Consider the following 24,072-nt stretch of genomic DNA (forward strand, 5'->3'; position numbering starts at 1 on the left):
ATTATGATTGACTTGGAATTAAATTGTGTTAATGATAATCTAATTTATAAAGATGATGCTGTAAAAAGCATTAGACCCAATGCATGTGTATAAAACATAAAAACCTAATGTTTAGGCTTTTTTCAGTTTGCATTTACAAAGTTGATACATTCATTTGTAAGCTAAACTTTGTTTTTTTCAACTAAAATGAAAAAAAAACTTTAATAAACCTAAAGGTAGATTGTGTGTTGTCAGCAGTGGGCAGGAAAGATCTCCTTTAGCAGTCTGTTTCACAGCGGCTCCAGAGAAGCCTCTGACTGAAGACATGAGCTTCATTTCAATTAACCATCAAATTGTGCAAATTGCAATTATTAGTTAAATTTGCTTAATGGAAACACTGCATTAAAAATATAAGTCACGTTTTCTGATGAAAAGTATTTACGCTTTGGTCCTGTTGAATTCTTAAATTTTGCAAAATTGCAATAAAAATAGTTTTGCATGAGTCACGTGATCTGCAGCTGGACCTTACTGCCTTGTAAAAAGAAAGATCAGAAGTAGGTGAATGCTGCAGATTAGAGCTGTGGCTAAAATATGGATATATGCGTTTACTTTCTTGCAGTCATGTTTTCAGCTGTCACCTGAACAAACGTGCAATTTTAATTGTATTCATTTAATAAAAAATACCACATTTGTAAAACTGTGCCTTTTTAAAATGAGCAGACAATCAAGTTTTCTGCACATCTGTAATGAAAACACAGCTACTGCCGAGTGTCAAACATTGTTTTTCTGTTTTCTTCTTTGAGGGGGATATTCCTCCCGCTAACTTAAAGCAGATCGAAAAACACTAAGCAGATTAATTTAATACAAACAGGAAAATCAATGAACAAAAGGTTGTAAAGGGCTGTATATTCTTTATTTGCATGAAACTAGTTTCATCATTGCTCTCTATGATGAGTCACCCAGCAACTGCAGCAGATAGGGTTTACAGACAGATGATGGCGTAAAAACACAGTATGATGTCGACAGCAGAGGAAGACAGACAAGGTGACAATAAGGCATTAATAATATATGAAAAGAAACACTGCAAGACCGATTCAACATAAAACCAAAACCAGGTTGAGCTGTTGCTTCAGTTTTGTGCTCTTTTTCTGTCACCAAGCATCGTTCCAGAAAACGATTCCGATTCATCCGAGATGCCGAACTAGATCCAGTGGCTCTCAGCTTCCTGCAGTTCTCACTGCTGCAGTATGGTGGAGTTACAGCTGTATGGAACCTCTAACAGCTATCAGGAGGGAAGGGGTGAGCATTTACCTTATTAGAGGAGGCGTACACAGCATGGCAGTTATAATATGTTATCTTTTTTCCCAGTGTGTGATAACTGGACATCTGAAGCCAAAATGGTTAAAAGACATCCTCTCATTTAGCTGATAATTACAGGATGTGTTAATGGCTGAACAGAATTTAGCCTATTATAGCTGCATTGCTGGCAGGGTTTGTACAGGTAACTGGGAGAATATCAAAAGGTATTTAATAACATTTAACCCTTTTATTACCACAATACAAAATATAAATCTTATCAGTGGCTTCAGAACTTCAGCTTCTCCTCCTATACATCAGCAGCTTTACATGGATCACTTGGAGTATATTCTATAACTTTAAGGAGAGTTCGACTTTTTACCATTGAAACACAAAACATACAAAAAAGAGCAAAACAATAATAGATATCTGCACATTTTTTGTACAGATTGTCATTTCAGTGGCGAAGCAGTAAGAGAGAGAGAGAGAGACCGCCCGCATCTGATGGAAACTCCTCCTTTCTGGAACAGTTTTTCATTTGCTTATTCAAGCCGCTGAGGACCACATAGAAACTGTTACTCAGTAGAGAAACAGAAAAATACGGATTTCTGACTGTTGATTAATATGATCCATTAGGACGATTACAACAGAAAATTAAATGTGGGTCAACAAGAACCAAAAGGTTCTGCTTTTTTTTCTTAAAACGCCGGCAAATAAAACCCAACTCATAGGAGACAAAGTGCTGGCCTTTTGCATAGCAAACTGTACAAAGCTGCTTCTTCTGTGGTGCAAGACAGAGAAAATATACAAACTATTTACAAATTTACACACAGGAATAAGGGGGGGGGGGGACTTATGGGATAGCTACAGAGCAGTGACCAAGAACGGTCTGAGTGACTTCCAAGATCTCACATCAGAGACATCGTCGTCTTTGTTTTACCTTATCAAGATAAAGCAGGATTAACAAGACAAACGGGAGGTAAAGCAGAGGCTCCATTAGAAGATGAAACCAAAAAAAAGGAGCCAAACACTGGAACATCTGACACATCCTCTTTCTCTATGTGCGAGTCAGTCCTGCAGTTTCCTCATCCCTCTTCACACACCATTGGCACTCATTTTGCTCTTCTGGGACACTTCTGCTGCTGCTTTAGCCTGAAATGAAGAAATACAAAAATAAAAAAATAAAAGTGGGGTAAAAAAAAAAGTCCTTCAACAAATGTATATCCTCCTTTCTAAACTGGAATCCTGGATCGTTAAGTCTAGTTATAGAGGCTGGTTTTTAGTATCAATGTAAATCAAGATTTTGAAATGATATACATTGAAAATTAGGGCTGGGCGATATAGAAAAAAAGCTTATCGATAAAAAAAAATGCATATTGATCGATATCGATAATTATTGAAAAGATTTGAAACCATATTTTATGTGCAGCTCTGCCTGGACTTTTTATAACATTGCTAAATGATTTAATTTTAATAAAAATCACAAACACAGACTTCGAATTAAATCTTTCTTTAACCAACTTTTTTAACCATAACAGAATTGTTTTAAAGAAAAATAACTTAAGAGACCTGAGTTATGTTATTAAATACTGACAAAGAATAAACTAAAGTGACCAGAAAAGTGACCAAAATAAATATAACAAATAAATAAATGCCCCCCCACCACCCCCGTTTCCTGCTTTAACCTGAGTTATTACTTTGAAGTTTCTGGCCCCTCAGCATTTTTATCTCAATTGTTAGAACTACTTGGGAAACTGCCCAGAACTGAAAATATATATATATTTTCCGAAGATTCCTCGGAGGAGAGCCGCGCCGGGGCCTACACAGCTCGTACTCCTGCGGGTGTGAGCGGCTGAGATGATTAAAAAAAAAAAGTTGGTTGTGTTATCAGACTTCCACAGATGACTGTGGTTTGTTTTTGGTCCGACTTGCCATGACCGAAATACTGCCAGACTGCCGAACTACAAAAACCCTTCTTTGAAACAATTTCCTCCGCCTCTCCTTGCTGCGACATCTTCATGTGCTCTGTGTTGTGGTTTGAGAGGGCGGCGCTTGGTGACGGCGTGCCTGGGTCCGCGATTGTGATTGGTTGGGAGGAAGCAGTGACTAGCATAAACCTACATGCTAGGCTACAATGAGAAGGAAGGAAAACTGCGTTTCTTTTTTATCGAACTTTTATCTACCCTCTTTTTTTCTATTGCGCCACACGTCTATCGATCGATATATATCGTTATTGAATTATCACCCAGCCCTATTGAAAACTGTTAAAAAGTGTCACTGGGGTAACTCACTCTCCCCCACACGTTTCTACATACCAACAGTCACAATTACTCCATTTACACTACCCTGTGAAAACGAAACGGTGGCGAGTTCAGACCGAGCTTGGATCAGTTCCTTACGACCACTTAAACATCACACCATCACGGTTCCTCACCTCCTAGTGACAATCTACTGTACTACTGTTCTCTACAGGTAAACAAGCAAATCGACATGGCGGCACTCGTAACACTCAGGAAGTTTGTTTACAATTGTGATGTCATTTGCGGAGTAAGAAGAAGCCAGCCTTTGGTGAATTTACTTGACAGTCGGCTTTTGGGAAGTGGATATAAAAAACGATAGTTTAATCAGGGCTTACAGTTGCAGGAAACGACGACGGATTTTGAGGTTCATCACACTGCTAGGCAGAATCATCACAGGAAATCGTGGGGCACGGTAGGGAAGCTAGTAGTTTTATAAATGAAATTTCATGATTATGGAGGCTGATTGTAAGGAGATGACGCGGTCTCCTCATGCGCAGCACAAATAATCAAACAGATAATACAAGCATATTAGGCTTAGTTACTCTAAAGAAACTAAAAGCTATAACATTTTGCACAATGAGAACCTGAAATTGAGTTTGTTTTTTCCAATTAGTTTAGTCAGCGGGACTGAAAATTATTTTAAAAAGTTACCACAATACCTTGAATTATTTTGATTATACACATGTGATAATAAATAATTGTCATTATTTTCATCTTCTTACAGCAATCAAAACTGTTCAAAGGTACAAAAGAAAAGAAATATATTCCTATGAAATGTATGTTTTAAGGTCATGTGGTTATGGTCATTTTCAATAGAACACATTTCGTAAAATAATTAATAAATCATAAAGGTTGCTGTCAGATGGTCTGAATCAGGACAGAAATAGAGATTTATTTTGACCACAGTCAGAAAGTCAGAAATACTGCTTCCTACTGAAATACAAAATCTAGTTCTCTTCAAAATAAATTAACAGATTTTTTCTTACAGAGGCCATCAGGAGAACATTTCATACTGCTTTGATCAGTCATAGAGAATATGCTAATTTTTTTTATTATTATTAATGTTCTTCCTTTTCTATTAATGCAAGTGTGCTACAGAAAGTGTTATTCCACCTGTAGTCCTACATATCTAAGATCCGTTCTGCATAAAAAACAAACAAAGAGAAATGCTCAAATCAATAGTATCATATCCTTTTATAAGTCATAGATAGTTTATCATTCAAACTAAGGAAGCCAAATGTATCAAGTCTTTGACTTACAGCATAATATTTTGCAAGATCTGGAAGAGCTGAGGGAAAACTACACATCAGCTGTAAACAGCGAAAGCTCAGACTTCCACACTCAGCTGACCCAGTTAGCCTAATAAACAGCTAATTCATTCACTGTTAAAGAGCAGCATACAGCATGTAATCACTTCTATTCTTACCTGAAGGACCTCAGCAGGAGTTAAAGGTTTGTCCAGCACCACAGGGGCTTTGTCCTGAAGCTCCTCTGTCTATAAAACACCAACAGAACAAAAAATAAGGACATGACTGAATCCCAACATCAAGTTAATCTGACTGAAATTTGTTTATTGTTCTTCAGTAAGTGACAGCTATTATTTTTGGAGGAACCTGGCAGTAGCTTTTGCTATATCACATCCTGTATGTTTATCAGTATTATTGTGACATTTCAATGAAACAGCTTAATGACTCTAGTAGTAGAAAATTAAAGTTTTTCCCATAAGCCACTGACCGGCCTGTCTTTGATGATGACGGCAGGGTCGGCCAAACACTCTGGGCTGGTAGAGGCTGGATTAGCTGCTGAGTTTTCTGGAGTTGCGGCCTTCTGCAATGAATGCACACAAAAAAGAAATGAGAAGCATTAATCTTATGAGAGTAAAAAAAAAAACAACTAAAATATATTAATTCAAGGTCTGGACTGTTTTAAAGCACAAAAAGACAAACCCTCAGTTGATTGGTCACTTTGTTTCTTATATAAATTTAAAGAAAATTATATAAAGATGTGTTATGCCATGTGGTTTTTGCTGTTTTCTGTTTAACAACACACATCAGAAATGTTTACCCACAACTGAACGTCAACACCAGAGACATGCGAAGAATTTACACATCAGGAACGTCATTCAGATTAAACTCCTAATCTGGAGATCAATGCATCTTTGCAGCCTGAGAGAATTAACAGAGACTGAACTATTCGAACCTCTAGTTTGGGAACAGGCGGGATGACGTGGGGTTTGGGTTTGAGGTCGGTCAGATACATGGCTCTGGAGAGCAGAAGCAGCGATGGAGGGACGTTCTCCTTCAGGTGCAGATCCAGCCACTGAACAGAGAGAAGCATTTAACCGATAAATACGCATCCAGCTCCATCATGTTCGTCATCGTAAGGAAAACTTCACTCAAAGTAATCTGTAAGCAGTTTAATTACAGCCTCTGTGACTCACAAGGATCATGAAATAAGCTGCGTGTTTCTGCCCAGCAGTGAAAAAACACAGAGCTGCATACCTGCTGCAGCTGCTGACGTAGCTGCTCTGTGGTGAGACCCAGAGACCTCATCCCACGACTACGACACGCCGCCTGCAGCTCTGACACACTCATGGCTGCCACGCCCTCTGCTGCAATCATCTGTGGGGAAAAAAAGTTAAGATGAAGTGAAAATTTCATCTGTGGACATTAGGGGGAAAGAAATGATTTTTAAACAAGGAGAAAATCGTATCACTATCTTAGCATAAGACTTGCACCCAGATGAACTTATTTCCATTCTGAAATGCTTTAAAAGGTTTCCCATTATTAGATGTCAAATTCGTAAACCACAGATCCAACCAGGTCTCACCTCGTCATCAGACTTAATATTTCTTAGTTTCATCATGAGCTGGAAACGCAGCAGGTTGTTTGTGCCTATGGGCTGAAGCTCCAACAGCTTGCACAGAGCCACCAGCTGGGGACGCTCTAGGTGCTCCAGGGTCAGTTCATCTTCAAATAGCTTTGAAAAGCGAACAATCTCCTTAGTAGAGGGCTGCTCACCTGTACCCCGAACCTACAGCAGAAAAAAAGGATACTACTCTGAAACATTTGAATTCTTCAGGCCCTTTTTTTTCCCCAGTTAGACACATAGATTCCAATGAGTAATGCAGTTACTGTAAAACAAATAGTTAAAAAAGTTCAAGCAATATTAGAATAAAAAAACAAAACCAAAAAAAAAGGATGCGATTATGAACATTTAAAATTCAGGTATTTTAAAATATAAAACAAATAGGGTAGAGCATATGTAACTGAATTTAAACCGGGGCTGACAGTGTTTGGACACTAGGTATACTTGGAAAGAACCAAGAAAATCTGTTCTTGTTCTGAATATATTTTCTGTTTGAGCAGTATATCCCAACAGAGCTAGTGTTCTGCAAGAGCGTAAACAATCACTTTTGAAACCAGGTCCTAGATTGTGGAGAAAAACAATTGAGTTGTTCCTGTGTTTACCGTCTCCGCATCCGCAGTATTTTCATCAGAGGTTTGGGTGGGATTTTATCACAGTGTAACAGCTCCACCAAAATACCATACCCATGCATTGGTATTTTGTACCCTTGTGTAGATGCAATTTTTTTTCTTTCCAATTAAAATACGCCATATTCATCTGCATGTGGACATGAGGGCTTTTCCTTTAATGCCCATCTAAAGCCAGACCAACTGCACAACGCTACGAGAAAAGTTCTACATGGGCGTCATGTTGAGAATAAAATGACACCATTTTGAACTTTCAGCCATAAGAGCGAGGACAAAAACTCTTGCTTATCGTAGAGTATGTAACAATTTTAAAGAGTTTTCATGCAGAAAGACGTCTAATACCAAGGATGTTAAAGGGGAATGCTGTTTTTTTTTTTTTTTTTACATTGGTCCCTTGATTTTACGTTATTACATCATGTTCTACTCACCCATCTGAGTTTTGTGTCATTTGGAGCTGTTCTGAAGATATTCCGTTAGGTTATATCCAGGTAACGTCTTCCTATGGGCAATGACTTGAAGGCACAAACTAAAATGTTCATAATTTATCATTTATGGTACGCCAGCATTAATAACATGTAGGCGAATCACTGTCCCCCAGACATCTGCGGTTATATTTTTCATATTTCTATGTTTTAAAAACATAGCGCTGCATGTATGACGTCATCCGCGTGCCGTACTGGAGTTGTGGCAATCTGCCCGGGCCACAGGCGGCTACGCTCTACCCCTTCTATTCATTCGGCTAGCAAATCTGAATCGTTCAATTCCATTTGGAGTGCAAGATCATCTGTGGTAGTAGCACTAGACATCTTCCAGGCATCTGAGTAAAACTAGCAGCAGTTCAGCGGACAGGATGGATGAATGGTAGCCGGCGCGCGCGGATGACATGGTACACAAGCCGCTTCGTTTAAAAAAAATATAAATAACCGTGGATGTCTGGGGGACAGTGATTCGTCTACATGTTATGAATGCTGGCGTACCATAAAGAATAAATTAGGAACAGTTTAGTTTGTGCCTTCAAGTCGTTGCCCATAGGAAGACGTTACTTGGATATAACAAAACCGAATATCTTCAGAACGGCTCCAAATGACACAAAACTCATATGGGTGAGTAGAACATGATGTAACATAAAATCAAGGGCCCAATGTAAAAAAAAAACCGGTGTTCCCCTTTGAATAGAAATAAAAATGGCTCTAATGTGGGCCTATGGGGCTTTCTATATTTTATTAGGTTCAGCATTGGATTAGCATTGCTAGCATTTCAGGAAGTCAGCGTGGAGTGCTTGTTAATTGATTGTAATGTCTGCACTATACAAAAAAAAAAAAAAGACATGACTTAATTTTTTTAATAAGATGGAGAAGTTTAGTAAAAATGCAAAAAAACAACAATAACAGAGTACTGAGGTTGTAGCCAGACACTATGTTAGTTTTGTTAAATTTACCTTTTGAACATATTTGGAGAATCTCTGAGTCTCATCTTCAGTCTGAGCTTTAGCTTTATTTCTTCGGGCCATCTCAGCGATGGTCTCCTGGAGAAACTTCGCCAGTTCCAGCTTTGCAGCCAGACCCTTCTTCTGCTTCTCTTCCTGTAGAAATGCGAAAGTTAAGCATCACAAATAGACTGCATTAGTAAAAAAAAAAATAAAAAAATAAAAAAATCAAACTCATGTATCCTTTCCCTTCAAAATATGGATCTAATATTACAAAGTTCTGTGTGCATCATCCTAAACACAATTCTTTAGACAGGTATAAATGTCTCTGCAACCAAATGCCATGAATGTTTTCAGTTGGTCCTAGAAGTCTCATGAGTTCCATAATCATAAACATAAACTGAGGTAGGAGGTCACTGAGGCCAAAGGCAGGCTTTGTGAGTTTGAAGCACGTGCCTTTTTAGACTCCGTCTCAAAGGTCGAGGGCAGCATCTCTGGGAAAAGCTTGAGGAAAACGGGGAGAAGGAACTCCATAAAAGGAACGATGATAAACAGCATGAAGGGCACCAAGCGGAAAAGGTCAGCGCAGGTCCTCATCAGCTGTAAACACAAACAAACAAATGCTGATGTGAAAAAGTGTGTGGATAACAGTGTTTTGAAACAGCTCTGCTGACAGACGGCGGGTCTTAGGCAGCGTATTGGAAATAGGATCCATTACACGAGCTTTCCCTCCATAAAAACAGCTCAAATATAGATTCACCATGGTGTGTGCATGGCGGGGGTCAGTGCAGGTGAATGTTTGTACAGCTTTAGAGACACAGACTGGAACGGGAAGGACCTTTTTAAACAATCTGGTTGTTTCAACTCTACAGTCGATATTTGAATTATAGATCTATGCATCTAAAGAGCAAAGAATTTGGGGTTGATTTCTTACATTTTATTTTTCAAAAATGAAATGCTGCTTTAAATAGCTCTAAATATTTAAATGAATCATATTAGCAAGCAGCATATTAAAAAGCATTACATAAAAAAGAGCAAGAGTTAGCATCATCAATTCAATTTAAGCCAATGTGAGAGCTGCTAGAAAATCCAAACTTTCCTGTCAACAGAAGGCAGTAATTTTGAGCTGTACGCACTAAATACAGGCTATGAGGAGCCAAGTTCTCTCAGTAAAAGTTAACCTTTCCATAATGTTGGCCGTTTCTGTAAAACAAGTTCTGTTGGCATTGGCAACATACATCTGGAAATGTATGCGTTAGATATGTTTTTGAATGGATTCCTTAAGTAATAACAATACATAGAGGCCTATTAGTCGGGTTACATGTAGGGCTGCAACTAACCATTATTCTGCAAATTGATTCATCTGTTGATTATTTTTTCGATTAATAATCAGAAAGCAAACGGTTCCTTAAAGATATTTTGTTTATGCAATAAAAATATGTGAAACTAAAACATTTCCACTTAAGTTCTAGATAGAGCAAATTGACAGATGAAAAAGTTTTTTTTTTTATATCTTAAATGTAAAATGTTTTTTTTTTCAATTTTGGTATAATTGATGCTCAAGGTGGGTCACTCAGCTAAAGCCATGTTTTAGAGTCTCTACACTCCAGTTAACGATTAATCAATTACTAAACTAGTTGACAATTAGAGGTGAGTATTGGCATGAGTGTTGCGATTCGATACATGTCGCTATACTTGGGTCACGATACGATATTATCACGATATTGCAGGATCACTATATATTGCCATATTTTCCCCAGCTATCAAAATCAAATGATGAGATAAAACAGCAAGTGCAGTATATTTTAATCAGAAAATATTGATTAGATATTATTATCCATGTTGTTTGGGGTTTTCTTCCACTGTGACTGCCTCAAGTACAGATTTGGTGCTGCACGCACAGTTAAAGGGCTCCACATTATTTCTGCCAGAGTGGGGGTGCAGAGGTAGCCCATTTTCCCATTAATGTTTTATGTAACCATTTTTTTTTTTAAATCGATACTAAGAAGTGAAAGGTCGATATTATATTGGGCAGTCGAATATCACGATATATCGCCAAAACGATTATATCCCACACCCCTATTGACAATCATTTCAATAATCGATTAATCATGATTAATCATTGCAGCCCAAGTTACATGCATTATATGTAAAAGACAGAATTTTTTCTTCTCCAACACCATCCAGCATTTTATCAAAGAAAGCTTCTAAGCATTTCAAAAATGATCTCTGTTTTCCAAAAGGCCAAAGTAACACATAGTATCCCTACTATAGGCAAAAATATCACAACTGCAAAGCAATATTTGTTTAGGCATTCAGGCTCTGAACATCAGTGACATCGATGGGGAAGGGGAGAGACCTTTGGGTTGCCTGCGTCGAGGATCTAAGGCCTCCCTCCGTACATGGGTCGTGCGTGCTAACCATTGCGCCACCGAAGCAGGCCCGAGGTTTAAGAGCTGTACAAAAATCATTTAATAGAAGTGCACCAATTGATCGTCCTCGTTTCCTTCTGATCAGCTATTGGTCGATATTTAGATGTGAAACTTATCTTTTCCACAGATCTTATCCACCTCTGCAAAGGTCTAAAAACCACCCAAGGTGAGTGCTCTAAACTTTATTTATTATTTGAAAGCTGTAATTTCAGATTTTATTGTTTTAGAGGTACTGATTAATACCATTTATTACAATAAGATTGAAATACTGAAGGTGTCTTGTGATCTTATACCAACTGACAAAACCAGCTATAAAAAAACAAAAAAAAAAACATAAACCTTTATCAGTTTAATACAGAATAAGCATGTTTTTCAAAGATCGGGAATTGATGATCGTCCAGCAATCAGCAATAGATACGTCCTCCCGAGTACCTTCCCAAATATCTCAGTTGTGGAATATCATGAAGGTTGTATTATTATCTATCAAAGTTAGGTTACTCAGTGCTCATCCAGCAACATCCAGCTGTTGTATTTGTAATGTTTTTCTTTGCAGAAATAAATCATCTCATGTGTCACAGGATAATCAGATGGATGTTTGCATATTTCAAAGAATCTACAGGAAAAGAACATATCCATATATTTCCGATAAATATATCTTAAAGCATCTCCAAAGACGTCAAAATCTGTTTAAATTTAAAGCCTTGACCCTTATCATGTTGGTGGAAGGTGTCTGATGAGATCAGCCCTACTTATGGGATTTGGGGAGGTAATCAGGTGATATCCTGAGCTTGAAATTGGATAAATGCATGTCAGAATATAACATATAGGCTCTCTTACCCTCCTCCTCTCCCTGCGTGTTAGCAGCTGTCCATGCAGCAGCCTCCACACCATCCTGACAGCGATCTTGGTGTCGATGCCCAGTAATCTGAAGCCATTATAGTAATGCTTCAACTCATCCACAATCCTCTGATACAGAGATTTTTTCACAATTGCCTTTTCCTGTGCGGGAAGGATGGCCGCCGGCGCTGTGGCCGGAGCAGTGGACGTCAGAGTGGGAGCTGATGGAGGCTGAGAGTCAGTTGTGACCAACACAGAGTCTTTTTTATCTCCCATAGGAGCATCCTGGGCAGCTGCAGGAGAGGTTTTCGTGTCGTCCGGTTTTACATCCTGGAGCCCAACACCCGAGAAGTGAAGCGCACGGGCGAGCAGGACGGAGCTGTCGCCACGGCTGTAGGAGTGAACCCAGGCGCGGTGGGGGTAGCTGCAGCGGGAGTGTCGGAGAGAAGACCAAGAAGGGATGTGGTGGGGAAAGTCTGTGTGGAGGTAGGCTTTAGATGACAGAGAGGAGCAACTGTGCCTCTTGGTCAACAAATATGATCCTCTGTGGACAGAAATGGGAGAAACGCTTTGACAGTGATACAATAATAATGTATTATTCTATAAAGACGGTCAGAATTAACACCCAGAGTTAGGTGACTGTTTATGAACTCCATATATACCTAAACATTACATGGTCATTTCATTTTTTAGTAAATAGAAAAAGAAGAAAAACCTCTTGTTTCTGATTTTTAAATTTCTCATGTGTTAAAATTGTCCAGTCATCTCTATATGGGATTTTTTTTTAAGTTAAAAAAAATAAATTAATCCCTGAATATCAGATTTAAATATGTATAATATTTATTCAAAAAGAGATCAGACCAAATAATAACAAACTAAAAATATAGTTCTGATACAAATAAGTACTAAAGGCAGGGCATTGATGGCTAAGGGGTGGTTATACTCCCCGCAGCTTTACGGAGACATTTTTGATTTATGCTCAATTTTGAGCGTGGTCTGCTCTTCGCTGTGGGTGTAGAAACGGCCAAGGCGGCATAAAAACAAAACAAGCCGGCCTCCTATCTGCGGTCAGCTACAATTTGTGAGAGGTGCATCTGTCTGCGGAGGGGGACGTCTTTTTGTTCACTGCGACACCTATGCAGAGGACCTGGTTTTAAAGTATATGACCACCATTGTTAGACAATAACTATAAATGCTGGTGCATCATAGTTCTTCTCATTTGTTGTTTATCTAAACTAAATACAAATGACAACAGCGAAGGCAAACTGCTGAAATAAGTTACATTTTGAAATAAATTCTTCACATTTTCACAGAATTATCTCGACACTTACGATTTTTTTATAGACAAGGAGTACAACATAATTTATTCTTTCATATAAAAATCTGCTTTTATTAGTTTTTGTTACGATTATAGTCATTACATGAAAACTTTGGCTGGGCTATTTATTAACTATCAAATACATCATTGCATGTTCCCTGACTTTCTCTGCAGTATTAAGGATTCATTTATCAATAAGATAAAACATGAAGAGCTGTTTGCATTAGCAAAGGAAAACCATTTGCTGGACTTGGGGTGAGAAATCTATGCAGCAAAATGCAAAAAGTTTTTTTCTGGTCAATTACACATAAACAATGCAGACAAAAGAAACTGTCTTAACTACAAACTCAAAACTGTCTTTATAAGAAAACTCAATATTATTGCACCAATATTATTGTTCTTTAAGACAACATCCAAAAGGTAATGCTGCTTAAATGATCTAAAGCTAAACACTTTCCTAAAGAGTTTAGGCGAGACATCTTACAACATGTTGATCTCATAAGCCACTCCTCTTCACCTGTTTCCAAGAAACACTTTTGTTTTCTTAAAAGTAACTTATTGTTGCCAGTGTACTTCTCAACAAAGCCTTGTCACTTAATTATAAGTTTAGTGATTTTAGCACCTAAAATGTGTAAAGGTGCTGAAAATTTCTGCTTTCTGCAATCTTTGGATATTTATACCACACTTTTGTCCAGCTGAAAACAGTATGCAGCATCAGGAGGTCACTTGGAGCAATTTTAGTTTGTCGTCAACCCTTGTGCAGATTAAGTATACCCTAATATGTACTGCCGCAGTTTACGGAAGAGGATTAGGGCCAGTGAATTTTTTTTTTTAAAGTTAACTGATTGTTAAATATTATTTCAGTTAAATATGGGAAAACAAGTCAGAATTATGACTTTTTTAATCTCAGAATTATGATTTTTAATCTCAGGGTTCTGACTTTTAATCTCAGGGTTCTGACTTTTAATCTCAGAATTATGACTTTTATTCTCAGAAATTTTACTTTTTTCTCAGAATTTTGGATCTTAATGTTGATGAAAACCATGAAGGAAGAGATGTGGGAGCACTCAGCTTCACTGACAAATATGTGAGTTGTTTGGAGGACACATTGGTGTCACTGGCACTAATCCTCTTCCCTAGCAGTCAGTTTACATGGCATAAAGAAGTGTTTATGGTTTGTTTACCTTGATCTGGTGACTGCCAGGAGCGCCTGGTGACTAAAGACCGCCATTGCAGAGTCAAATCACAGTGTTCTGATGAGGTTCACAAGGAGACAGAGAGCATACAGGGGTCAGATTACAGTCCATACATCCGTTGATAATACAATCTGACGAGAAATCAACAACTTCAGAGCCGTTATTCTGACAATAACGATCATAGATTACACATAATTCACATCTTTGTCATGTCATTAAACGCAATTGCGTCTTATAACATTTATTGACTGTATGCAACGTAAATATAACTACTAATATCTTTCTTTTGAGATTTTTGTCTAAATATTAAACAGTAAAAGCACTGCTACGTCGAAAACCGGCAACATCTTGGTAATTTTCCACTGACGTTCAGAAATACAATAAATGTAAACTTCCAACTCTAAACTAACTTCGCTTTACACTAGTACGTAGAAAGTAAGCTAAACTGGTGAACATAAATAGGAGAAAAATGTACATAATCCTATTTTTTTTTTTTTTTAGAAAACCCGGATTACTCGATCATGCTAGCCACTACGTTAGCCGGTGTTTTGTCGTGTAAACATCCCCGTTCATATGAGGTGCAGGACGGCACCTGTTTTAACAAATGCATTAAATATCCGAAAAACGTTTTAAAATTGCTCTTGTATTTCACTTTATTTATGCGGGAAATGATCCAACATAACTTTCAATTGCCGAATTGTAAAACAGCTGTGGTTCATACGGCAAAACCAAGAGTGTTATGCTGAAAAATGCACCCCATCCCAGATTGTTGTTAGCTCATTAGCTTAGCTTTAGCCGACCATTGCTAATGGAGTCTACTAACCTCCAGCGTCACTGACCAGGCTATCGCTGCTACTGCTCGCAGGGCGTCGCAAGGCTTCTCGGTGAGACGTGGACGTTGTAATCCATCCAACACAGACTCTAGGTGAGGACAAATTTCGCGAAAGAAGCGTGTGTTGTATTGATAAACCCATTTACAATGGGTTTCTATGTTAAAACGTCTCCGTGCGCGTCGAGTTTCAGCTTCAGAGCTTTTGAGCAGATGCCTCTTCAGGCGACTGCAAGTAAAGGTCACGTGGATCACTCAGCAGGCGTAAATGTTTGTGCTGCGGAGCAAACGAAGAGCGTCTATTCTCACGAGAGAGATCACTCTGTACTTCTTCTTCTTCTTCTTATGGGATTTTATGGCGGTTGGCAGACTTGTGAATTGTGCATTACCGCCACCAACTGATATGGAGTAAAGCAAGAAAACAGGAAACGATTCACCCCCCCCAAAAAAAAAAAAAAAAAAAAAACCTGTGTAACTTAAACCAACATAATACTAAATCACATTTGCCCATATAATTTTAATTTACTCTAGGTCATCACTCTGTACTAGTTTAAAAAAATAATAATAAACGTATAGATCAGGGGTAACAATTTAAAAATCCGCGGAGTCCAAATAAAGAAAATCATCAATATATAGTTATAATCCGTTACTTTAAACAGAATTTAGTACAGAAATAACATTTTTATGCATCCATGTTATACATTGACTTTTTAAATAAAAAAATAAATCTATATATACATATAAACATTTTTCCATTTTTAAATCTAAAGTGTTTTTTGAAGTAGAGAACAACAATCTTTAAGTTTGGTATATAGACAATTTCCTGAGTTACATGTTTTATAAAACACCTGAACTGACTGTTCTTTCTTTTTTCTGGCTTAATGCAGAGCAGTAGGCTTTAGGCTGCCCTGCAAGGCTTTAAACCTGGGTTTGAATGGAGACAAAGCCATTCTAAAGCACATATCAAGGTGCTCATTTTGAGCCTGGATTCATATTTATTTTTGATTCTGTTCATGGTGGAGAATCCTGCTTCACAGCAGCAGGTTGAGCCAAACATACTCAAAATGTGCAGGGTCATCTTTGAGCACGCATTTCACTGTTCTCTCACCAGTTCACCACGTTACTACGGAAGAGGATTAGGGTCACTAAAAAAAGTGAACTGATTTTTAAATATTATTTCAGGTTAATATGGGGGGAAGAGTCAGAATTCTGACTTTAATCTCAGAATTCTAACTTTTTTTCTCAGAATTCTCACTTTAATCTCAGAATTTGGGATCTTAATGTAGATGGGTGCCATGAAGGAAGAGATGTGGGAGCACTCAGCTTCACTGACAACTGTGTTTGCTGTTTGGGAGGGCCAGTGACACATTGGTGAAAAATTACGGAATTAGGCGACTTTTTACGTGCCCAAGGGATCCCCAGTGATGCCATTTCATTAATGGAAGAGTAGAAGGTCATTATAACAAGAGAGCTAGTTTGGTCTCTAAAACAGACAGGGCTACGGCTTGATGCTAACATGTTTGTTAGCTGTCAGAAATCTGAGAAAAAAGTAAGAATTCTGAGATTAAAGTCGGAATTCTGACTTTAATCTCAGAATTCTGACTTTTTTTCCCCATATTAAACCGAAAAATAAAATGTAAAAATCAGTTAACTTTTTTTTTCATTTTTTCAGTGGCCCTAATCCTCTTCCGTACACTTCTTCCAGCAGTCTACACAGTCTTTCATGTTTTCTCATCATCGTTAACCAATGCCCGGCTTGCCACAGGTTTGCCTGCTGTGTCTAAAAGTCGCCAGCGGCAGCAACCCAGACTGACACAACTCATTGGCTAATATGCATCACATGTAGCCTGGTCCTGGAGGGCTTTACCGTACAAACAGGAGAAACGGCACAAGTGAAGTTAGACACTGCTGTCTGACAACATTCTGTAATTTCTAAATGTTTTAAATCAGGTTGGGTCCGGAATAGCCAGCAAGTGGGTCCACTAATCCGTGATCTCTGGTATAAATAATGAATTGTGCAGACAATAGCTTCCTAAACAAAGATAATCAACTCAAATGACAATAAATGTGAAGAAAACATTTAGGTTTTGAAGACATGGAGCCAGTAATCGAAACTGAACAGCACGTTAATTATTAAGATTAATGTAGGCGTAAGACGGTAGGTGCTTATAAATGATGTTGATTTTGTGCCGTGATTTTTATCTTCACTCTTCAAATGAGGACCTTACAAGGTTATGTTCTAAGTCCACTTCTGTTTTCATAGTAGTGGCTTGCCTTTTGCAGACAATTATATAAAAACAACTTTTATTTTGTCTAAATCAGGGCACGGTTTTTCTATAAAGTACATTACTGACAGCTCTGCTCATCTTAGTGGCTTGAATCAGAAAAGTTATGTAGTTAAGTAGTTAAGACTAGGCTCTACGCAGATGAATACAGAGTCCTTTTTTAGTCTTTTATTTCACCCCTCTGAGCTGATTGAAAAGCCAATCAGAGATGCTGCTGCAAATGTAAGCTTTGTATTTCTGTGTCTTCCTGCTTTTATATCTTATAACCAATAATGCACTATTAAATGCTTTTAGTATGCTTGTTGTTTTTATTAAGCAGACCTAACATAATAAACAACACTGCCCTCCTCCCCCTACAGCCCCCCATCTGCAAGATGTTTTGGCCAAGTATAGGAAGTCAATTTCTCATTTAATACTCAACAATCTTCAAATCAGTGATAAGAACTTTATTTTTTCCCTACTACAAAAAGAGATAAAAACTATCCAAAAAAACAAAACACACAGTTCACTATAATTTTAAGGAGAAAAAAAAGAAAAAGGAAAAATTGACACAAGTAATTGGAATGCCAGCAAGGAACAAAAAGCAAATGTATTTTTGACGACTAGAAGTTGAAAGAATACCATTCAAGACAATTAAAAGAAATGAATGGACAATTTAACGGGTTAAAAGCCTCTACAAACATATGCAAAATACTCTATAATATGGCAAGAATATGAGACATGCAAACACAAACACAACAAATTAGACCAATACACAAAACACATGGAAAGAAATGCATTTTGCCAAAGATTTTTTTTTCTTTCTGCAATCTATTATTGCAGCAACGAAAAAACGAGCTGCAAATACATATGTGGGCTACAACCATAAAATGAAGTAGAAACATGTAAATAATCAATAGAAAACACATGTAAAGGAAAAACGGTGGAATTAACCAAAACAATTTAACCTGCAATATGTTTTCTCTCTGTTTTCACAAACACATGAGAAATAATCTTGTCCCACGAACAGTTCTAGGCCGACCCAAAATTGGTCAGCTAATCATGTTGCAGTATTACAGTTTAAGGAAGGACATATAGGTGAGCTGCTGCTCCCACGGTTGAGCCTAAATAATTATGCCCATGCAGGAGGACTTACTTGTAGTTGCTGCTGTCAGAATGACAGAATCCATGATTATATGTTTGAAAGAGGAACAGCAAGACCATAAAAGTTTTAGTTGTCAGCAGCTATTTTTAATTCTTACCATGATTGGCTAAAACCAAATTTTGTTAGGCATCTTTTTTGAATGTTTTTAATTTTGTCTTTTCCAGATTTCTCCCACAATTGTGAATTTGTTTCATTATATAAATAAATATTGAATAAATAGATGATATGATCAGTTATTTAATATTGAAGTAAAGTTTTTTCCAAATACTTTTCTTAATAATTGATGCATTTCTTTCATTATGTAGTTTTTGAACCACTAAGCATGCGCATATGTCCTCCAGTATGCTGCATGTCTTCCCATAAAATATAACTAATCATGGTGGGTGGCCACAACCAATGATGCCCAGGCTCTTTTTTTTAGACACAGGCCAGTCCTGATTCTGCTGAATGTCCCGTCTTTGCCCAAACATATTCAATCAGAGCAGTCCCAAATTGATGATGTGTGGTGACATTTGGACATAACATAAGTGCCCCAGGCTCCAGAGCACTAGGGAAGATGATCATTCACTCATATAGGAGACAGTAAAGACATTAAGTGGTTGAAAAAGACAAAAACAAAAGCTTAACTTTTTCTTTCTCTCCTCTATCTTTGCAAAGGGTTGGGTCAGGACAGATATATTATACTAGTGCCTGGTCATGTGTTCAAAATCATCTCCCCTTTGTGGTCTAGAGCATGTCATCAATCATCAGGATCAATCATCTTTGCAGCTGGTTTGCACTGTGCTGATCTTTATTTTCTATGATTGCAGCATTTTGCCTTAGCATGTGTTTTGTGTGTAAGTCGAATTTTTGTGTATGCAGTACTTTTTTGCCTTTTCTTCAAAATTAAGAACTTGTAATGCATTTGCATGCATTTGACACTGAATGCAAATGCACTGAATGCCACACTGACAAGATGTTACAGAACATCTTTGTCAGCACCATTCCAAATGATCAGAGATCATTTCTTTTCTGTATTATGGCGAATTTGACAATGTACTTACACGTGCCCAAAACTGTCTCTAAAGTTAAAAAACACTGGATGGGAGCAGAATCTGGCATATTTATTTGATGAGACCAGGATGGGCCAATTAGTTGATGGTAATAAAATCTATTTATTTCTTTTTTTTCATATTTCCAGAGCTTTGTTGCATCTCATGGACAAATATTATCAGTTTTTTAATATTTACTCTAAATTAACTTAAAGTTACTTTACTTTAAGTCAAATTAAGTGCAATTAGAGAGAGATGGGATATGAAAAATAAGTTTTACTCCTTCATTGCCCTTTTAAGACAATTTACATTAATCAGTGTCATGTCTCTGGCTGATTTTGGCATACAGCTCATGAAAACCCAAAATTCCTATCTCACTAAATTAGCATTTTTCATCCGAAAAAGAAAAAGTGTTCCTAATACAAAAAAATTCAACTTTCAAATAATTATGTACAGTCATGCACTCAATACTTGGTCGGGAATCATTTTGCAGAAATGACTGCTTCAATGCGGCGTGGCAGGGAGGCAATCAGCCTGTGGCACTGCTGAGGTGTTATTGTGGCCCAGGATGGCGGCCTTTAGCTTATCCAGAGTGTTGGGTCTTGCGTCTCTCAACTTTCTCTTCACAATATGCCACTGATTCTCTATGGGGTTCAGGTCAGGAGAGTTGACAGGCCAATTGTTCAAAGTGATACCATGGTCAGTAAACCATTTACCAGTGGTTTTGGCACTGTGAGCAGGTGCCAGGTCAAGCTGAAAAATTTAATCTTCATCTCCATAAAGCTTTTCAGCAGATGGAAGCTAGAATTGCTCCAAAATCTCCTGATAGCTAGCTGCATTTACCCTGCCCTTGATAAAACACAGTGGACCAACACCAGTAGCTGACATGGCACCCCAGACCATCACTCACTGTGGGTACTTTACACTGGACTTCTGGCATTTCCTTCTCCCAGTCTTCCTCCAGACTCTGGCACCTTGATTTCCAAATGACATGCAAAACTGAGCAACAGTCCAGTGCTGCTTCTCTGTAGCCCAGGTCAGGTGCCTCTGCTGCTGTTTCTGGTTAAAAAGTGGCCTGACCTGGGGAATGCAGCACCTGTAGCCCATTTCCTGCACACGCCTGTGCACGGTGGCTCTTGATGTTTCTACTCCAGACTCAGTCCACTGCTTCCTCTGGTCCCCCTAGGTCTGGAATCGTCCGTTCTCCACAATCTTCCTCAGGGTCCGGTCACCTCTTCTCGTGCAGCGTTTTCTGTTCACTTTTTCCTCCCCACAGACTTCCCACTGAGATGCCTTGATACAGCACTCTGGGAACAGCCTATTCGTTCAGAAACATATTTCTGTGTCAAACCCTCTAGCTTGAGAGTTTCAGTGACGGCCTTCTGGACAGCAGTCAGTCGGCAGTCTTACCCGTGATTGGGGTTTCGAGTGATGAACCAGGCTGGGAGTTTTAAAGGCTGCAGGAATCTTTTGCAGGTGTTTAGAGTTAATTTGTTGATTCAGATGATTAGGTGCATAGCTCGTTTACAGACCTTTTTCATGATATGCTAATTTTGTGAGATGGGAATTGAGCTGCATGCAAAAATCATCTGTATTAAGACAATAAAAGACCTGACATATTTCAGTTAGTGTGCAAAGAATCTAAAATATATGTTCAAGTTTTATCATTACATTATAGAAAATAATTAACTTTATCACAATATGCTAATATTTTGAGAAGGACCTGTATGTACTGTATATCTCATGCACCTTTTTCTTCCTTTGGCACATTCTTCTTCTCCTTTAACTATTCGAGCTGATGTAACGAGTAAATTTCGCCACTGTGGGATTAGTAAAGTCAATCAATTAATTAATTAATTAATTAATTCATTCATTCATTATGGGGGAAATCCATGAATACAAACTGTAAAGGTTGTGTCATATTTATATATTTATATTCTGAATAAATAAATTGTAGGTTTGACCAGTGATGTTATTTATGACTTTATGGAGGGAAGGGTGAGGATGAGTATAAATCTGAGGGGTACGCCCCCCCTGTTCCCAGTGCTATCTGCGCCCATGCGCTTTTGTGAACCAAAAGAAAGAGGGAGCCAGAGATGAGCTAGAGAAGGCAGGAAGGGGCCACAATTGGACGCGTCTTGCTCTTAACTCCAAACAGGTTCTGGCTAAATGCTAAAAGATCTTCGCTTGCATCGTCGAAGAACCCCGAGCATCCGGATTGGACACCGACCAGAGAGCGTAACACCATCCCCCGCTCCCCACCACCTCCGTCACCATCATTTTCATCCCCTCCTCTTCTCTGTTGAGAATTGCGTTAAGAAGGAAAAGGCCTGATCTTTGTCAACATTACCGGATTAATATATATATATATATTATTTTTGGACTCCCTCTCCCTCCTTTAGATTAAGAGGAACCGTTGCAGGCTGGTGTATGTGTTTAGAATGGGACACGCTGAAGGTACTTGCATCTTTATTTCTTATTTCACCCGCATCTTTCGGCTATGCATCATAATCTGTGCTGCCCCCTTTTGCTCTTCCTCTGGAGTAACTAACGTGTTTAGCATGTGTGTGGAGGTTAGTTAGCTCCCCCGTCTTAGCCTACTGAGCGCTTTCGGCTTGTTTTCGGACAAATTTTTTCGCTCCCAACCGCCAGTGATGGAGGTTTAATCACGGCAGACAATTTGATTTAAAGGGGCACAGGCAGCCATATTAGGATTCCAGCGTTAGCCAACATTAGCATCTTCTTTCATGTTAGCCCCGCATTATTGAACAACAGGGGGCACCTAGCTGTGTGGGTCCGACTATTAATTAGCCTACAGTGGTTTTACATTCAGATTTTTTTATCTCCGCAAACCCCAAACATCCTCTTATTTTAGATTTTTAATGCCAAGTAGCCTGATGCTAACATCGGAAGCTACAACCTCATTCAGGGAAATATATTTTTTTCTTCTTGTCTTTACTTTCGCTTCAATATAACATCGACACATTTGTCTCCAGATTTTATTATTTACTACATCGTTTATGGACGACATTTATCCTCTTAATCGATGTCGGTGGCTTTTTGACCCCTAATCGACACCGTATGGATGTTTACATTATTTACCTTTCTGCTGCTGAGTAGCCTGACTGTGTCCACACGTCCAGTCCCATTGAGTGGATCAGTTCACTTTACACTTTTAAACCTGATTTATCGACCATCGCAGATATTACTTGTGTCAAAATCAACCGAGAGGAGCAGCTCTTTGTTTTGTTAGTAAAAGCTGGCTACCATGTGTTCGTGTTGATGTGACTAAAATCACAAATAAACAAGCTGCCAATAATCGATGCATTATGCTTTGAATTTGTATAAGAATGCAATGCTTTGATTGACAGAATTACCTGTAATTGTTTGTAGGCATCTATCACCCTCTCTTTTCTTATGGATGTCAGGCTTTTAGTATGTATGCATTACATTGCATTGTATCTTCAAATATTAATATATCCTAAAATTTCTCAATGGATTCTATTTTCCCATTCAACATTAAATAAAAGAAGATGATTGTCCCTTTTTAACGCATCGAGATGTGTGTTACCAGTTGGGATCTGGTTGTTTCCTCCTCTTGGCTGTTTCAAACTTTTGCAGCTATGGTGGTCTTCTTGCCTAATTTTTCCAGATATAAATCAGAGCTGTCTGCAAGAGGACATTTCGTACCAACCAAGCATCAATTAATTAATTTGTGACTCAACTTATCATTTATAGTTTATTTACATTGGAAAAACGTTTTTTTTTTACGCTAAGAAATTAAGTATCATGAAGCATCATGTTGGTACTAAAAAAACAACAGTTATAGCCTTTAAAACCTTCCAAAATATGCATTAGATCTGGAGATTTTATAAATGTTTTATTATTTGAAATGCATTGTTTTGGAAATAGCTTGACCTGCTTTTGTCTGCTGCTGCTACTTGTACTGAATTGACATGCTCCTTTTCTTTGTCTCATTGGACTAGAATGGAATAGAATAGAACGTTATTGATTTCACAATGGAAAAATTCACTTGTGACATCGGCTCATATAAACAGCAGAAGGTGCACAAAGGAGGAAAAGGTGCATGAAGTATATACAATGCATCCAGACATAGAGTGGATGGTAAAAAAATAAAAGAGTAAAAAATAAAGAAGAGATTTAAGGTTATCTATATATACAGTATCTTATGTATAGTAAAGTGGTTGCAGATAAAGTGCATTTTCTGAGGCTTTATAGAGATGCACCAATCAGACTCTCACTGGCCGATACCAATTCATGTTTTTCTATGAAGCCTGAACAGTTTGATTTTTGACAGATTCAGATTTTTCGGTCAGCAAACTTTGAAAGAGAAAATGTACTGTAGATTCAGTGATGTAAGGTTGTTGAATGAAACAAAACAAACAAATGCCTAAACGAGCTAATTTCATCTCTGTCATCTATCTATCTATATATCTATATGGTTTATGCATCACTGGTTCTTGCAGAGATTCAGATAAACACAA

General features: G+C 38.1%; 2 protein-coding genes across 6 annotated transcripts in view; one reads left to right on the top strand and one right to left on the bottom strand.

Moving 5' to 3' along the window:
- Positions 1-873: 873 nt before the first annotated feature.
- letm2 (leucine zipper-EF-hand containing transmembrane protein 2) lies at positions 874-15,359 on the bottom strand. Of its 2 annotated transcripts, none has more exons than XM_038277223.1 (11): positions 15,118-15,359; positions 14,267-14,335; positions 11,765-12,308; positions 8,952-9,095; positions 8,508-8,651; positions 6,405-6,608; positions 6,077-6,196; positions 5,775-5,894; positions 5,310-5,402; positions 5,002-5,070; positions 874-2,427 (listed from the first exon to the last, which is right to left on the bottom strand). In XM_038277223.1, exons 2-11 carry the CDS (start codon positions 14,311-14,313, stop codon positions 2,371-2,373), a joined length of 1,542 nt encoding a protein of 513 aa, XP_038133151.1. In that variant the 5' UTR covers positions 14,314-14,335; positions 15,118-15,359; the 3' UTR covers positions 874-2,370. The 2 variants fall into 2 exon arrangements, with proteins under 2 accessions (XP_038133151.1, XP_038133150.1); XM_038277222.1 differs by having other exon boundaries at positions 15,102-15,359.
- Positions 15,360-21,641: 6,282 nt separating this feature from the next.
- The window catches only part of nsd3 (nuclear receptor binding SET domain protein 3), a 40,331-nt gene continuing 37,900 nt past the window's right edge, over positions 21,642-24,072 (top strand). For 3 of the 4 annotated variants that reach the window (XM_038277226.1, XM_038277227.1, XM_038277225.1), the window contains exon 1: positions 21,643-22,024. The gene's annotated coding sequence lies outside the window, so the exon portion shown is untranslated. Of the gene's footprint in view, positions 22,025-24,072 lie in introns of all 4 variants that reach the window. The other variant, XM_038277224.1, reaches the window with a different exon arrangement.

The sequence above is a fragment of the Cyprinodon tularosa genome, unplaced genomic scaffold (genome assembly GCF_016077235.1).
Source record: "Cyprinodon tularosa strain WSP-4 unplaced genomic scaffold, ASM1607723v1 ctg130, whole genome shotgun sequence".
Taxonomy (NCBI): Eukaryota; Metazoa; Chordata; class Actinopteri; order Cyprinodontiformes; family Cyprinodontidae; genus Cyprinodon; species Cyprinodon tularosa.

Coding starts and splice junctions, on each gene's coding strand:
- letm2 (XM_038277223.1), bottom strand. CDS start 14,313: ATGGCGGTCTTTAGTCACCAGGCGCTCCTGGCAGTCACCAGATCAAG. Junction 8,652..8,951: donor TTGAGACGGAGTCTAAAAAG/GCACGTGCTTCA, acceptor GCATTTCTACAG/GAAGAGAAGCAGAAGAAGGG. Junction 2,428..5,001: donor CTCCTGCTGAGGTCCTTCAG/GTAAGAATAGAA, acceptor TCTTCATTTCAG/GCTAAAGCAGCAGCAGAAGT.